This window comes from Saccopteryx leptura, chromosome 6, assembly GCF_036850995.1.
Source record: "Saccopteryx leptura isolate mSacLep1 chromosome 6, mSacLep1_pri_phased_curated, whole genome shotgun sequence".
In the NCBI taxonomy this organism is placed as follows: domain Eukaryota; kingdom Metazoa; phylum Chordata; class Mammalia; order Chiroptera; family Emballonuridae; genus Saccopteryx; species Saccopteryx leptura.
Window position 1 is genome coordinate 28,459,899 of NC_089508.1, and position 17,641 is coordinate 28,477,539.

The window sequence follows — 17,641 nt, forward strand, 5'->3', positions numbered from 1 at the left end:
ACTTAGCTATTATGACATTATTTTTCAATTGGAGAACCTCTAGTCTTGTATCATTGCAAAGACCCCTTCTGGTGTTAAGATTTCTTAACAGCATAATAATTGCTCCAATCTTTAACCTCAATTTGTGAGGTGGCATGCCAGAAGGCGGGACTATTTGAATGCCGTGGCAACTTCACCCCATTGGCTAGTACAGTTACGCAAGCAACCAATAAGCTATCGGCGACAGACACTTAAGCCGCATATAATAAAGATAATTCATCAAATACATACTTCCGATTAGAATTTGAGTACCTGGCCTACTGGCTCATTGGATAGAGTGTGAGCCTGACATACTGGCGTATGGATGTCCCGGATTTGATGTCACTTCTCAGGACACACAAGAGAAGTGACCATTGGCTTTCCCTCCCTCCCACTCCCCCTTCTTTCTCTCTTCCTCTCCCGCAGCCAGTGACTCAGTCAGTTCAGTTCGAGCATGGTCCCAGGCACTGAGGATGGCTCCATTGGAGTGCATCAGCCTCAGGAGCTAAAAATATCTCAGTACTCAAGCATCGGCCCCAGATGGGGTTGCTGGGTGGATCCCAGTTGGGGCACATGGGGGAATCTGTCTCACATAGAAGTGTACTTAGATGTACTGGCTAATGGCCTTGGAATGGCTTAGAGGTAGTCAGAGTTGAAGTTAACACCCAAGTACTATTGCAGACATTGTCAAAAGAGGCTGAATCATACTGTGTTAGACAAAGGGCAGTAAATCTGATCAGTATGGATTTTGATGAGGAGACCAATAGCTGGGTTAATGTTTAAATAAGACCAGCAGGGACACAGAGTGCTGTAAGCGGTACTTAGTGCTCAGGGCTCTTTGCTGTTCTTGACCTTGTTCAGTTCCTTAATAACTCACTGAGTAAACACTTTGAAAAGGCTAGGGATATGTTCTAATATGATTTATATGATTATTTTTCTATATGATTTTTAAAAATTTTAGATGAAATATACAGAAATATTGTTAGGAAAAAGGAGAGACAAATTGCGTAAGAAGCAGTTAGCACTGTGATGCAGCCTGACCTGCGGTGGCGCAGTGAATCAAGTGCTGACCTGGAACACTGAGGTCACTGGTTCGAAACCCTGGACTTCCCTAGTCAAGACACATAGAAGAAGCAACTGCTATGAGTTTAATGCTTCCTGTTCCTCCCTTTACAAATCTCAACTCTTTAGTAATCAAAGAAATAAAAGTTAAAATATCAATAATACAAGGGCAGACACTGAAAAGTCTAGGAATAAAAAGTCAAATGGATACGAACCAGTAAACTCTTATAAACTGCCAGTTAAAGTTTAAATTAGTATAGCCCCTTTGAAATGCAATTTATAAATATCCAGTATAGATAAAATATGCATAATGTATATTCTAGCTATATCATGTCTAGGAATTTGTCTTAAAGAAACTCTTCTACAGCAACACAAGGAGACCTATACGAGGATTTAAAATATTTTTCATTTATTAATTTTAGATAGGAAGGGGAGAGAGAGAGGGATAGAGAGAGACATCAATTTGTTGTTCCACTTATTTATGCATTCATTATTTGATTCTTGTGTCCTGAACAGGGATCAAACCTGCAACCTTGGCATAGCAGGACAGTGCTTTAAACTGCCAGGGCCTATATGAGGATGTTAATAGTATTTGTAGTAACAACAAAATGCAAACTAAGTGGGCAAAAAATAGATAAATTGTGGTATTTCATTATTCTTGCTACTTATTTTAAAATGAGAATTGGGGTCATAATATATATATGCACAAGTATATACTTTGCTTTTTTTCTTGAAACCATTGAAGCCTAGCCTGACCAGGCGGTGGCACAATGGATAGAGCGTCAGACTGGGATGCAGAGGACCCAGGTTCGAGACCCCGAGGTCGCCAGCTTGAGCGCGGGCTCATCTAGTTTGAGCAAAGCTCACCAGCTTGGATCCAAGGTCGCTGGCTGGAGCAAGGGGTTACTTGGTCTGCTGAAGGCCCACGGTCAAGGCACACATGAGAAAGCAATCAATGAACAACTAAGGTGTCACAACGAAAAACTGATGATTGATGCTTCTCATCTCTCTCCGTTCCTGTCTGTCTGTCCCTGTCTAACCCTCTCTCTGACTCTCTGTCTCTGTAAAAAAAACACACACAAAAAAAAGAAAACATTGAAGCCTAACATTTTTCCCATGCCATTAAGTATTCTATGAAAACATGTTTTTTAAAGAGCTGCATGATTTTTTATTATTTATTTTTTTAATGTTTATTTTATTGACTTGAGAGAGAGAAAGGGAGAGAGCAGAAGAGAGACAGGAACTTCTGTTTCTGTATGTGCCCTGACCGGGGATCGAATAGGCAACCTCCACACCTCAGGTCAATGCTCAACCAGCCAAGCTATCCAGCCAGAGCAAGAGCTGAATGCTTTTAGTTTATATGTATAGGTCATTTTTTTTTACATGTAGGGATTCTCTTATTTTAATAGTGGTTTCCATTTTTCCCCACTATATTTTCCATGTATTTAAAGGTATTTTGAGAGAGAGAGAGAGAGAGAGAGAAGCATCAACTTGTAGTTGCTTCACTGTAGTATGTAGTACAGAAATGTGCATGGTCTGAGTTGAGTTCCTTTTTCTCCTCTCCCTCTCACTCTGTGATAACCATTGTTAATATTTTCTTGCATATGCTTCTAGAAATTTTGAGTGCTACACATTTGCATACATAAGTATATATGTATTTTTTTCTTCCTAAATAAATGGGATCATAGAGAAGTTAAATCTTTTTTTTTTTTTTTAAGTGCCTTGAACGCGGGCCTTCAGCAGACCGAATAACCCCTTGCTCAAGCCAGCGACATTGGGCTCAAGCTGGTGAGCTTTGCTCAAACCAGATGAGCCCTCGCTCAAGCTGGCGACCTCGGGGTCTCGAACTTGGGTCTTTGGCATCCCAGTCCGACGCTCTATCCACTGTGCCACCGCCTGGTCAGGCGAGAAGTTAAATCTTTTTATCTTTTCCCATAATCTCTTCTTCTTAATCATTGGATAGCCAATGTAAGTCACTTTTTGTATATACTTCTAGAAATTTTCACTGCTATAGAAGCTCATGTACACACACTTGCTCTCACATCTTTTTTCCTTTATAAAAGGGATTGTACCATTTATACTATTCCAGAACTTACTTTTTTTCACTTAGTTATGCATCTAGGTTATCTTTCTGTATTAGTACATAATACATACCTTATTCTTTTTAATGCCATTGGTATACTATACAAAAGTTATTAGCTGCATCTTATTTGTGGGTTCGACGTGATTGATGTAGTGCTGTTGGATTCAAAGGAAGCCTAAGTGCTACTTTTCATGGTCATTATTGAACAAGAAATGTGATTAATGAGAAAGATTGTATTTTCTCGTTTGTGTGTGTGTGTGTGTGTGAGAGAGAGAGAGAGAGAGAGAGAGAGAGAGAGAGAGATGCAGTCACTTTCTGCTTTAGTAACTTGCCATATGTTTCCCGATTAACCCTGCTGACACTGCCACATTGTGGTCCAGGCCCAGTGCCTCCTTCCCAGCTGGGCTCTTTCCCACTTCCTGCCCCTTTGCTCAGGTTCCATGGTAGAAGCAGCCCAGATGCCTGCCAGCAGAGCATACCTGGAGTGAGCAGGTAAATCTGTTTAAAGAGAGGCTCAAATTTCTATTGAATCAGGAATTGAATATTGACTTAACTATCGCCTGTATTACAGTTCTGAATAATTGAGAGAATCATTTTAAAGTTGAATTTGTAGAGGTTTTATATAATACCTCTTTTAGCCTCTGATTTCTAAATGTGTAGAGACTCTGACTTTCCAATTCTATCCCATCAGAACACATTTATTAACCTTTTAAAAGTGGTATTCTGGCCCAGGCCGGTTGGCTCAGTGGTAGAGTGTTGGCCTGGCATGCAGGAGTCCCAGGTTCGATTCCCGGCCAGGGCACACAGGAGAAGCGCCCATCTGCCTCTCCACCCCTCCCCCTCTCCTTCCTCTCTGTCTCTCTCTTCCCCTCCCGCAGCTGAGGCTCCATTGGAGCAAGGTTGGCCAGGGCACTGAGGATGGCTCCATGGCCTCTGCCTCAGGCGCTAGAATGGCTCTGGTCGCAACAGAGCAACGCCCCAGATGGGCAGAGCATTGCCCCCTGGTGGGCGTGCCGGGTGGATCCCAGTCGGGCCCATGTGGGAGTCTGTCTGACTGCCTCCCCGTTTGCAACTTCAGAAAAATACAAAAAAAAATAATAATAAAAGTGGTATTCTGTTGGGAGTGGCATCATTGGTTACATAAGAGTCCATTTTGAATCAAAAAATTCTAGCCCTTGATGACTGGGACTAACCTTTTAGGTTCAATAGAAAGAGCCATTTTGTTGTCAGGACAACTAAAGTTCAAGATCATCTGGTCTCCAGGCAACCCTTTCCAGACTTACGTCAAGTGCTTTCCCGAGCTTTTTCAGGTTGCCTTTTTCCTACACCTTTGGGACCTCAGGAAGAGGAAAGCCCAAGAAACCCTGGGATGATGTGAGGTTTGGAATTTTTGAAAGAGAATGTATCTGGAGTAGGTGATAGTATTTACACTGGAAAGGAATAATCAGGTTATAGAGGAGGGAGGACAGTTTCTCCTCACCCTTGTATCTAAAGCACACTAACATCAGATTTTTTAAAAAGCAGTTTCTGAATGTTCCCATACTCTTGATTCATGTCCAGCCCTCCTGAAGCTGGTCCAGGTCGGATTCATTCCTTCAGTGACTAGTGAGGGAAGTAAGATGCTTTTCGTGCTTCCCAGCATTTCGGAGAATGGGTGACCCAGCATAGGAAGTGATGAGGCTGGCTAGTGTAGGAGTTCTCTTTTTGATGTCATAATAGGTTACTGTTGCCTTGGCCAACATGAGCCAACAGTTCATTTGTTTAGGGCAGGCAGCAGTTCTGTGGGCGAATGCACCGTGGGGATCAGGCTGCAGATTGTTTTATGCCAAGCTTTGAGATACTTAGAAATGCCCCATTTTTCTGAAGAACTTTCAGAGAAGGGAACCAGTCAGGCCACTTGGGTTTTAGAGCAGAAAGAACCTTGTGCTGTCACTATTAGTGGTCTGCAATTTATATTTATGGGGGGGGGGTAGCATCCCCCATCCCAAATTCAACGCAACTGTTGAACTCATGCTACATATATTATTTTTCCTAAGACAAACTAGTACTTAGGTTATTCTTTTCGTTACTCAGAAAACTCAGGGCGTAAAAATGCTTCATTCTGGTTTTCCCTATACCTTGTTAGTAGTTTCTACATTCCTTAGTTCTCTTTTTTCCTTTATCACCTCATTAGATACTTAAGCATTTTTTTGCATCTGTCTACAGCAGGTCCTCAATGTTTTGTTAAACATTTTATTATAACGATGACGATGACGTAGGAACTTAACTCTTGTTTATATCAACATATGGTAAAATTGGTTTTGTTATATGTGTTTCAAGTCACAGAACTGTTGATGACATAAAATGAGGATGTAACTGTATTCACCACACGTGCAAGCAGCCATGAAGACTTAATGAGCTATCATGGAGAGAGGTTCTTTTATCTCCTGCGATACCTGGGTTAGGTAGTGACAGTATAAGGAAATAAAATTCTCAGTATGCAAAAAAAGAACTAATAATGGCAGCTAACATTTTCTGAGCTCTCAGCCCATGCCAAGTGCTACATGGGTGACTTCATTTCACCCTCACAGTGTAACCCATGAAGACCCTTACTGAGGAGGGTGCTTCTAGCATCCCTAATTCATAAATAAGGAAATAGTCACAGAGAGCGCAAAGCTGCTAACTACAGCCTGAAGTGACTTTGCACTCTGTGACTTTTCTTATTTATGGGAGGGGGCGCGTCTCATATTTAATTTCTGTAAATTTTCCATTTGGCTTCATACTAGATCCATGTTCTTTTTTTCCTTAAAGTACTTTATTTTTATTGGTTGATTTTAGACAGACAGAGAGGGAAGCATTCCTTTGTTTGTCTGAGTTGTGTATTAACTGATTGCTTCCTGTGTGTGCCCTGACTGGGGAGCAAACCTGCATCCTTGGTTTTTCAGGATGATGCTCTAACCCACTGAACAAACCAGCCAGGGCCTTCCATGTTTGTTTGTTATATAAAAATAACTGGCTCCCCAGATCTTTCAGTGAATTAATGATTAGAAAGATAATACTCTGTTTTCTACCAGCTAGCCCCAGAGAGTTATGCGCATACCTGTGAGAATTATACCTTAAAGAGTTATCAGGGCTCTGGCTGGCTGGTTTGGTGGATAGAGTGTCAGCCTGGCATATGGACGTCCCGAGTTTGATTCCTGGGCATGGCACACAGGAGAAGTGATCATCTGCTTCTCACTCCCTCCCTCTCCTTCTTCTCTCCCACTTTCCCTCTCGAAGCCAGTGGCTCGGTTGGTTCACATGTTGGCCCGGGTGCTGAGGATAGCTCAGTTGGTCCCAGCATCAGCCTCAGGTGCTAAGAATAGCTTGGTTGATTCAAGCACCGGCCCCAGACAGGGGTTGCTGGGTGGATCCCAGTTGGGGCACATGTGAGAGTCTGTCTCAGTATCTCCCCTTTTTTCACTAAAAAAGAAAAAGTTATCAGTAGTTTGACCAATCAGAAAGTAACCTAAAATTTCTGAGAGCCTGTGCCTAGGATGAAGCTTAGCATAGAGGCAAAGTCAAAGTCAGGGGGGAGGGCAGGGGTTGATGTGTACATGGGGAGTTGGTTGGTGGTATGGCACTTCTTTCCAGAGGTCCTAGTAGTTAGAGGATATGAAGGTAGGAAACTTCTTCCATAACATTTATGATCTAGATATGGAGATGAAATACAATAGGCCGATAGCTTTGCATCATCACCTAATTACTCAATACTAGTTTAGATGTTGAATACAGCGGGCCTTCAGAGAAGGCAGAGTGTGGTGTGTCTAAAGTGGTTGAGAATGTTTCATACAGCATCAACCTGGAACGCTGAGGTTGCCAGTTCAAAACCCCAGGTTTGCCTGATCAGGCGGTGGCGCAGTGGATAGCGTGTCGGACTGGGATGTGGAAAGACCCAGGTTCGAGACCCCGAGGTCGCCAGTTTGAGCGCGGGCTCATCTGGTTTGAGCAAAAAGCTCACCAGCGTGGACCCAAGATCGCTGGCTTGAGCAAGGGGTTACTTGGTCTACTGAAGACCTACGGTCAAGGCATATATGAGAAAGCAATCAATGAACAACTAAGGTGTCACAACAAAAAACTGATGATTGATGCTTCTCATCTCCCTCCGTTCCTGGCTGTCTGTCCCTATCTATCCCTCTCTCTGACTCTCTCTGTCTCTGTAAAAAATAAAAATAAATTAAAAAAAAACAAAAAACCCCCCAGGCTTGCCTGGTCAAGGCACATATGGGAGTTAATGCTTCCTGTCCCCCCCCCCCCCTAAAATGAATAAATTTAAAAACTGAAAAAAGAAAAGGAAAGAGAAGTCTTCATGGAAGAGGTGAGACCAATAGAATCCCCAAAAGATGGGTCATACTAAGAAGTAGGAGACGTCCTGGATGGGTGGTCGAGTGGATAAAGCATCATCCGGGTGTGCCGAGGTCATGTAAGAGAAGCAATCAGTGAGTACATAATATAAGTGGAACGGCAAGTTGATGCGTCTCTCTCTCTCTCTCTCCCTCGCAAAGCAATGGAAATTAAAAAAATAAAAAAGAAGTAGAAGAGAGGAGGGCATTGTGAACTAGTGAGTCTACTTGTCTTCTCATTTATTCTCATTAATATTCATATTTATATTCATTAATGTTTTCCCTAAATTAGTCTTTACCAAATTATCCCCAAGACAATAGGACTTACATGTATTATTTGTTAGGTCTTTTTTTTGGGGGGGGAGGGGTTCTAAATCAAGGATTGCCACTTGGCTGGCCATTGTGGGCAGGTGATGTCTTTTGGGCCATGTGTTATCCTTGCAGAAGCTGAATTTGATGCCCTTAGGTGAGCCATGCACCCTCAGCTCTATACATTCCTTGCCTCTATTCTTGTCTTACACCTGACCTGACTCAAAACTGGTATCACTTGCCTTTGTATACACCTGAGTGTCTAGCTCATGGTATTAAAACATCATTAGGGAGATGACGTCAGAGTAATGGCGGGGTAGGAAGCGATACCGATAAATCTCCCCCAAAACTCAACAAGATCTTCAACCAGAAACAGAAAAACCTATACTTGGAGCTTCCAGATGCTTCGCAATACACCCAAAGGTATGATTGAGTGAAAAATTGGCTAAATATATAACCAAACCCCGAAGGAAATAGGGAGTAAGAAATGCTCCGCCTTCCTCACTAACCTAAACAGGGCGGCTTTCTCTGGTAACTGTGAATATAGAAACTGAGGCGGGCAAAGGGGGTGAATACATCCAGGCCGCGAAACAAACGGCCGAACCAGGCTGTGGCACGGAGATCCAAGCCGAGGAAAATCTGATCCTGTGGCAACCCGGGCAATACAAGCTAACACTCGCGCCAAACCCAAACAAAGAAAGACAAGCGGCGCGGCCATTTTACCCGGTCTCCTGGCTGGTGCGCAGTTAGTGGGCGAGAGATTTCTTCCTAGGCCCCGGGAGTCAGTGCCCGTGTTGCCTCACGGAGAGTCAGGGTCAGAGGCCTTTGTGTGGGCCGAGGACAGAGTCTCTGGGCAGCCCCAGCGCCCTGGGAAAGCCACGCACGGGAGGGAGTGAGAACTAATTCCAACGGTGGAGATTTTCCTTGCCGAGGGTGTTTCACTCAGAGGGAAAGCGGCCGGCCTCATATCCTGGTTTGCGCGCGCAGATAAGGAGTGAGCGATTCCTCCGAGTGCCTCGGCAGTGCGCACCCGTGTTATCGCACAGAGGAGCAGAGTCAGGGGCCTTTGTGTGGGCCAAAGCGGAATCTCGGGCCGCCCCAGCGCCTTGCAAAAGCCGCGCACGGGGACGGAGCGAGACTCAATTCCAACGCTGCAACTTTTCCCTGCGATTGGGGGTTTCACTCAGAGCGTGAGACTGCTGGCCGGATATCCTGGTCTGCGCGCGCAGCCAGTGAGTGAGAGTTTCCTCCAAGCGCCCCGGAAGTGGGCACCCGCTTGTGTTACCGGACAGAGTGGCAGAGCCAGAGGTCTTTGAATGGCCGGAAAGCCCGCCTGATTATGCTAGCAGCTCTGACTGACTGAGCCTTACCCAGAGCCCTGTGCTGAGTGGAAATAGAGTGGGGAGTTGCCAGCTCTTTGAGCCTCTTACTATCCAGGCAGAGGCAGCAGCAACCCATAGCTGGATTATCAGGCTACTAATTGAGGAAGGAAAGACTAGGAGAAAGGCTCTAGGAACACGGACTCTCTCACTGTCGGAGCCTATAAATGCTAATAGCCTAGACTGCCAACGAGACTAAAGCACAATACATGACATTGCCATAGAGACTTATCAACTGCAAACCTCCACCTGAGCGTGGCAAAGGGGCAAAACCCGGGGTACAGAGTCACCGACAAGGAAGAGGGAGAGAAAAGAAAAAGCAAGAAGATAACCTCTCAAAATCAAGAATAATCTGCAGACTTTATAACCTATCCCATTTTATTATATTTGTTCGTTTGTTTCTCTTATCTTCATTCTTGATACTTTTTTTTTCCTCCTCCAATTTGGCCGATTAACTCTCTACCGGTCTTACTCTCTCCTCTCCTTGAACTACACTACCCATAAGTGTTACATCTCCCATTATCTTTTCTCTTCTCTTCCTTTCTCTCTATGAGGGTTGCACTCCAAAACCCTTAACTCTCTCTCTCTCTCTCCTTTCTTTTTTCTTCTTTTAGTGGTTCCCTCTTTTTTTTTCTCTCTCTCTCTCTTTCTTTTCTCCCTCTATATTAGTTTCTTCCTTCCTCCTTTACATCTCCTCTCACTCAAACCTCAATAACAAACAAATTATCTTATCTGGGACTCAAACTTATGTTTGTGGCATTCTGGGGGGTTTTTACTTCACCTTTTTAACTTACTAGCAGTGCTCCCATCCCTGGCTCTCCATATTATCTAGTTCTTGTTCCACTAAATACAATAGTAATTTTTTAATTTGTCCCCCCATTTTTCCGTTTTCCTCTTAATCCTCTCATCATAACTCTTAGACAACCAACACCTAAAAGCAAATCATTTTATTCTTGACCCAAATTTTTTCCTTATTTGCTTTTTGTGGGTCCATACGCTCTTTTTTTTTTTCTTTTTTCTTTTTTTTTTTTTTTTTTGCCCCTTTATTACTTTTCCCCAATTCAGGCCCTCCATCACAGGCATTGTTTGTTATAATTCACAGTCCACCACAAGATTTTATCAAGAAAGAGGGGAGAGGAGAGGAGAGGAAAAAAGGAGGGGGGGAATAATTTCCTTTTTTTTTTTTTTTTTTTAATTTTTATTTTATTTTATTTTTCTTTATTTCATAATTTTTTTTAAAAAAACAACTTTTTTCGATTTTTTTTTATTATTTTTTTAAACTTTTTATTCTTTATTAAATCTCATTAATACTATCAACAAAACCACCCTCAGATGCCATTAAGGAAGAGAAAATCGAGTATCATGGATACAAAAGAAAGAGAGGTAACACAGCTAGATGAGGAAAAATCTATGGAGAAAAAATTTAATATATTGGAAACCTTGGAGCTAAATGACAGAGAATTCAAGATAGAAATCCTAAAAATCCTCCGAGATATACAAGAAAACACAGAAAGGCAATTTAGGGAGCTCAGAAAACAACTCAATGAACACAAAGAATATATGTCCAAGGAAAGTGAAACTATAAAAACAAATCAAACAGAGATGAAAAACTCAATTCACGAGCTGAAAAACGAAGTAACAAGCTTAGCTAATAGAACAGGTCAGATAGAAGAGAGGATTAGTGAAATAGAAGACAAGCAACTTGAGGCACAACAGAGAGAAGAAGAAAGAGACTCAAAAATTAAAAAAAATGAGATAGCCCTACAAGAATTATCTGACTCCATCAAAAAGAATAACATAAGAATAATAGGTATATCAGAGGGAGAAGAGAGAGAAAATGGAATGGAGAACATACTCAAACAAATAATAGATGAGAACTTCCCAAGCCTGTGGAAAGAACTAAAGCCTCAAGTTCAAGAAGCAAACAGAACTCCGAGTTTTCTTAACCCCAACAAACCTACTCCAAGGCATATCATAATGAAATTGACACAAACCAACAGCAAAGAAAAAATTCTCAAGGCAGCCAGGGAAAAGAAGAATACAACATATAAAGGAAGGCCCATTAGATTATCATCAGATTTCTCAGCAGAAACTCTACAAGCTAGAAGAGAGTGGACCCCAATATTTAAAGTCCTGAAAGAGAGGAACTTTCAGCCACAAATACTATACCCATCAAAGCTATCCTTCAAATATGAAGGAGAAATAAAAACATTCACAGATACAGAAAAGATGAGGGAATTTATCATCAGAAAACCCCCACTCCAGGAATTACTAAAGGGGGTTCTCCAATCAGATACAAAGAACAAAAAAAAACAGAGCCACAAGTAAAAGCTCCAAGAAGAACACAATAAAACCAAATTTAAACTGTGACAACAACAAAAATAAAGAGGGGGAGAAGATGGAGATTAACAGTAGCAAAGGATGATGGAGTGCAAAAGTACTCACAAAATAGTTCGCTACAATGAACAGGGTAGGGACCCTTTTCATAACTCAAAGGTAACCACCATTGAAAAAACCACCACAGAAGCACATGAGATAAAAAAGATAGCAACAGAGGAAAGATGTATGGAATACAACCAAATAAAAACAAAAGATAGAAAAACGAAAGAGAAGGATCAAACAAGACACAAAACTAACAGAAAGCAAAATATAAAATGGCAATAGGGAACTCACAAGTATCAATAATTACACTAAATGTAAACGGATTAAACTCACCAATAAAAAGGCACAGAGTAGCAGAATGGATTAAAAAAGAAAATCCAACTGTATGCTGCCTACAGGAAACTCATCTAAGTAACAAGGATAAAAACAAATTCAAAGTGAAAGGCTGGAAAACAATACTCCAAGCAAATAACATCCAAAAAAAAGCAGGTGTAGCAATACTCATATCGGATAATGCTGACTACAAGACAGGAAAAGTACTCAGAGACAAAAATGGCCATTTCATAATGGCTAAGGGGACACTGAATCAAGAAGACATAACAATTCTTAATATATATGCACCAAACCAAGGAGCACCAAAATATATAAGACAGCTACTTATTGATCTTAAAACAAAAACTGACAAAAACACAATCATACTTGGAGACCTCAATACACCGCTGACGGCTCTAGATCGGTCATCCAAACAGAGAATCAACAAAGACATAGTGGCCTTAAACAAAACACTAGAGCACCTGGATATGATAGACATCTACAGGACATTTCATCCCAAAGTGACTGAGTATACATTTTTCTCCAGTGTACATGGATCATTCTCAAGAATTGACCATATGTTGGGCCACAAAAACAACATCAGCAAATTCAGAAAAATTGAAGTTGTACCAAGCATATTTTCTGATCATAAAGCCTTGAAACTAGAATTCAACTGCAAAAAAGAGGAAAAAAATCCCACAAAAATGTGGAAACTAAACAACATACTTTTAAAAAATGAATGGGTCAAAGAAGAAATAAGTGCAGAGATCAAAAGATATATACAGACTAATGAAAATGACAATACGACATATCAGAATCTATGGGATGCAGCAAAAGCAGTGATAAGAGGGAAGTTCATATCACTTCAGGCATATATGAACAAACAAGAGAGAGCCCAAGTGAACCACTTAACTTCCCACCTTAAGGAACTAGAAAAAGAAGAACAAAGACAACCCAAAACCAGCCGAAGAAAGGAGATAATAAAAATCAGAGCAGAAATAAATGAATTAGAGAACAGAAAAACTATAGAAAAAATTAATAGAACAAGGAGCTGGTTCTTTGAAAAGATCAACAAAATTGACAAACCCTTGGCAAGACTTACCAAGGAAAAAAGAGAAAGAACTCATATAAACAAAATCCAAAATGAAAGAGGAGAAATCACCACGGACACCGTAGATATACAAAGAATTATTGTAGAATACTATGAAAAACTTTATGCCACTAAATTCAACAACCTAGAAGAAATGGATAAATTCCTAGAAAAATACAACCTTCCTAGACTGAGTCAAGAAGAAGCAGAAAGCCTAAACAGACCTATCAGTAGAGAAGAAATAGAAAAAACCATTAAAAACCTCCCCAAAAATAAAAGTCCAGGCCCTGACTGACGGCTATACCAGCGAATTTTATCAAACATTCAAAGAAGACTTGGTTCCTATTCTACTCAAAGTCTTCCAAAAAATTGAAGAAGAAGCAATACTTCCAAACACATTTTACGAAGCCAACATAACCCTCATACCAAAACCAGGCAAGGATGGCACAAAAAAAGAAAACTACAGACCAATATCTCTAATGAATACAGATGCTAAAATACTAAACAAAATACTAGCAAATCGAATACAACAACATATTAAAAAAATAATACATCATGATCAAGTGGGATTCATCCCAGAATCTCAAGGATGGTTCAACATACGTAAAACGGTTAATGTAATACACCATATCAACAAAACAAAGAACAAAAACCACATGATCTTATCAATAGACGCAGAAAAGGCTTTCGATAAAATACAACACAATTTTATGTTTAAGACTCTCAACAAAATGGGTATAGAAGGAAAATATCTCAACATGATAAAGGCCATATATGATAAACCATCAGCTAACATCATATTAAATGGCACTAAACTGAAGGCTTTCCCCCTTAAATCAGGAACAAGACAGGGTTGTCCACTCTCTCCACTCTTATTTAATGTGGTACTAGAGGTTCTAGCCAGAGCAATCAGACAAGACAAAGAAATAAAAGGCATCCATATCGGAAAAGAAGAAGTAAAGGTATCACTTTTTGCAGATGATATGATACTATACATCGAAAACCCCAAAGAATCCACAAAAAGACTACTAGAAACAATAAGCCAATACAGTAAGGTCGCAGGATACAAAATTAACATACAGAAGTCAATAGCCTTTCTATATGCCAACAATGAAACAACTGAGAAGGAACTCAAAAGAATAATCCCCTTCACGATTGCAACAAAAAAAATAAAATACTTAGGAATAAACATAACAAAGAATGTAAAGGACTTATATAATGAAAACTATAAACCATTGTTAAGGGAAATCGAAAAAGATATAATGAGATGGAAGAATATACCTTGTTCTTGGCTAGGAAGAATAAATATAATCAAGATGGCTATATTACCCAAAGCAATATACAAATTTAATGCAATTCCCATCAAACTTCCAATGACATTTTTTAAAGAAATAGAGCAAAAAATCATCAGATTTATATGGAACTATAAAAAACCCCGAATAGCCAAAGCAATCCTAAAGAAAAAGAATGAAGCTGGGGGCATTTCAATACCTGACTTCAAACTCTATTATAGGGCCACGACAATCAAAACAGCATGGTATTGGCAGAAAAATAGACACTCAGACCAATGGAACAGAATAGAAAGTCCAGAAATAAAACCACATATATATAGTCAAATAATTTTTGATAAAGGGGCCAACAACACACAATGGAGAAAAGAAAGCCTCTTCAATAAATGGTGCTGGGAAAACTGGAAAGCCACATGCAAAAGAATGAAACTGGACTACAGTCTCTCCCCCTGTACAAAAATTAACTCAAAATGGATCAAAGATCTAAACATAAGACCTGAAACAATTAAGTACATAGAAGAAGACATAGGTACTCAACTCAGGGACCTGGGTTTTAAAGAGCATTTTATGAATTTGACTCCAATGGCAAGAGAAGTGAAGGCAAAAATTAATGAATGGGACTACATCAGACTAAGAAGTTTTTGCTCAGCAAGAGAAACTGATAACAAAATAAACAGAAAGCCAACTAAATGGGAAATGATTTTTTCAAACGACAGCTCAGATAAGGGCCTAATATCCAAAATATACAAAGAACTCATAAAACTCAACAACAAACAAACAAACAATCCAATAAAAAAATGGGAAGAGGATATGAATAGACACTTCTCCCAGGAAGAAATACAAACGGCCAACAGATATATGAAAAGATGCTCATCTTCTTTAGCTATTAGAGAAATGCAAATTAAAACGGCAATGAGATACCACCTCACACCTGTTCGATTAGCTGTTATTAGCAAGTCAGGTAACAGCAAATGTTGGAGAGGCTGTGGAGAAAAAGGAACCCTCATACACTGTTGGTGGGAATGTAAAGTAGTACAACCATTATGGAAGAAAGTATGGTGGTTCCTCAAAAAACTGAAAATAGAACTACCTTATGACCCAGCAATCCCTCTACTGGGTATATATCCCAAAAACTCAGAAACATTGATACATAAAGACACATGCAGCCCCATGTTTATTGCAGCATTGTTCACAGTGGCCAGGACATGGAAACAACCAAAAAGCCCATCAATAGATGACTGGATAAAGAAGATGTGGCACATATACACTATGGAATACTACTCAGCCATAAGAAATGATGACATCGGAACATTTACAGCAAAATGGTGGGATCTTGATAACATGATACGAAGCGAAATAAGTAAATCAGAAAAAAACAGGAACTGTATTATTCCATACGTAGGTGGGACATAATAGTGAAACTAAGAGACATTTACAAGAGTGTGGTGGTTACGGGGCGGGGAGGGGGGAATGGGAGAGGGATAGGGGGTGGGGAGGGGCACAAAGAAAACAAGATAGAAGGTGACAGAGGACAATCTGACTTTGGGTGGTGGGTATGCAACATAATTGAACGACAAGATAACCTGGACTTGTTATCTTTGAATATATGTATCCTGATTTATTGATGTCACCCCATTAAAAAAATAAAATTATATTAAAAAAAAAAACAACAAAAAAAAAACATCATTAAAAAAAGGAAAAGGAACTTTAACAAATAAGAAATTCTCACCCTGGTCGGTTGGCTCAATGGTAGAGTGTCGGCCTGGCATGCAGGAGTCCCGGGTTTGATTCCCGGCCAGGGCACACAGGAGAAGCACCCATCTGCTTCTCCACCCCTCCCCCTCTCCTTCCTCTGTCTCTCTCTTCCCCTCCCACAGCCAAGGCTCCACTGGAGCAAAGATGGCCCAGGCACTGAGGATGGCTCTATGGCCTCTGCCTCAGGCACTAGAATGACTCTGGTTGCGGCAGAGCAATGCCCCAGATGGGCAGAGCATCGCCCCCTGGTGGGCGTGCCAGGTGGATCCCAGTTGGGCGCATGCGGGAGTCTGTCTACTGCCTCCCCGTTTCCAGCTTCGGAAAAATACAAAAAAAAAAAAAATTCTCATTAAATGAAATTGCTTTCAGAGCTGGAGAACGTTTAAAATCTAATCTGCCTTTTTTCCAAATCTCATCTTAAAATTTCTTTTGCTTTTTTACCAAAGGAAGTAACATGGTGTCTTTTGTTTAGGCTACGTTTCCTTCTCTTCATATGAATAGTGCCTGGCTGCCTCAGGACGGGAGGCTGAGAGTTAGAAGCTTGGAACTGTGTGCATTTAATGATTTTTGAAGCCTGGAAAGCCGATTTCTGCTTAATTTATGTAACATTTTTCCACTACATATAACTAAGGGTCTGGCATGGAGAAAAACAGCCTGAAGAAGATTTTCAATATAAAGTAATGCGAGAAAACAGAGGATTAGAAATGGAAGTGCCTTTCAACATAACATTTTCACTTTGCCCCGGCAAATACTTTTTTAAAAATTTTCTTTGGCATTTATTTTGGTCCTTTGCTGTCTTTTAGGTTACTGTAGTTGATAAAGCTGCCAAGCACTACGAGAATTCCTCCTTATGTTTTGGGTAATGACATATTTTTCTACACTGAGATAGTGTGTGGCCTAGTAAACTGTGTGCCTGGGGTTAGAACTGGATAGAAGCCCGTGAAACTCCTGTGACTGCTCAGCTCTGCCTCGGACTTAAAAGACGAGCCACCTTCTTAAGTCTTGGTTTCTTGGTCCCAGCTTCACAAGGATAAAGTGGGCGTTAGTCCACATCTGTGGTGGTTTTGAATGTAAGACTGAGTGTGTGGGGTGTTTATAGCCTCCAAGGTAATTAGGAGAGAACAGTAACTGCTTACTCTGACCTCGGGGGTCATGGGCTGGTTCCTTGTGAGGTTTCCTTTGGTGAGGATTGCTGCAAGTTGGGTCAAGGAGACTGACGGTAAGTTCCCTCTTCCTGCTGAGGAGCCAGCAGTGAGGGAGTCTTAGAAACGCAAGTAGTAGAAGGGCCAGAGCACAGGGCTCCCTGCTGAGTGCCTTCCTGTCACCTTCCCTCCTCCCCAGGCATTGAGCGACCGCTTCAGCGGTGAGATCCCCGATGACCAGATGGCACACAGCTCCTTTTTTCCAGATGAGTACTTCACCTGCTCCTCCTTGTGCCTCAGCTGTGGGTAAGTGAGGCCACCATCTCCCCGTCTTGGGAAAAGAGGCTCAGAATGGTGCTTTCAGACTTCAGTGTGCATGCAGTCCGCCTGGGGTTTGGTTAAATTAGATTCCGATGTGTGGATGGGGTGGGGCCTGAGGTGGTGATTTCCAAGTCTGCA

The 17,641-nt window shown here is 41.1% G+C and overlaps 1 protein-coding gene across 1 annotated transcript in view; it reads left to right on the forward strand.

The window, feature by feature from the left end:
• ZFYVE1 (zinc finger FYVE-type containing 1) overlaps positions 1-17,641 on the forward strand; it is a 68,254-nt gene that overhangs the window by 39,788 nt on the left and 10,825 nt on the right. Inside the window, exon 5 of the mRNA XM_066341368.1 lies at positions 17,382-17,488. Coding sequence (XP_066197465.1) covers positions 17,382-17,488 — 107 coding nt within the window. The remainder of the gene's footprint in view (positions 1-17,381; positions 17,489-17,641) is intronic.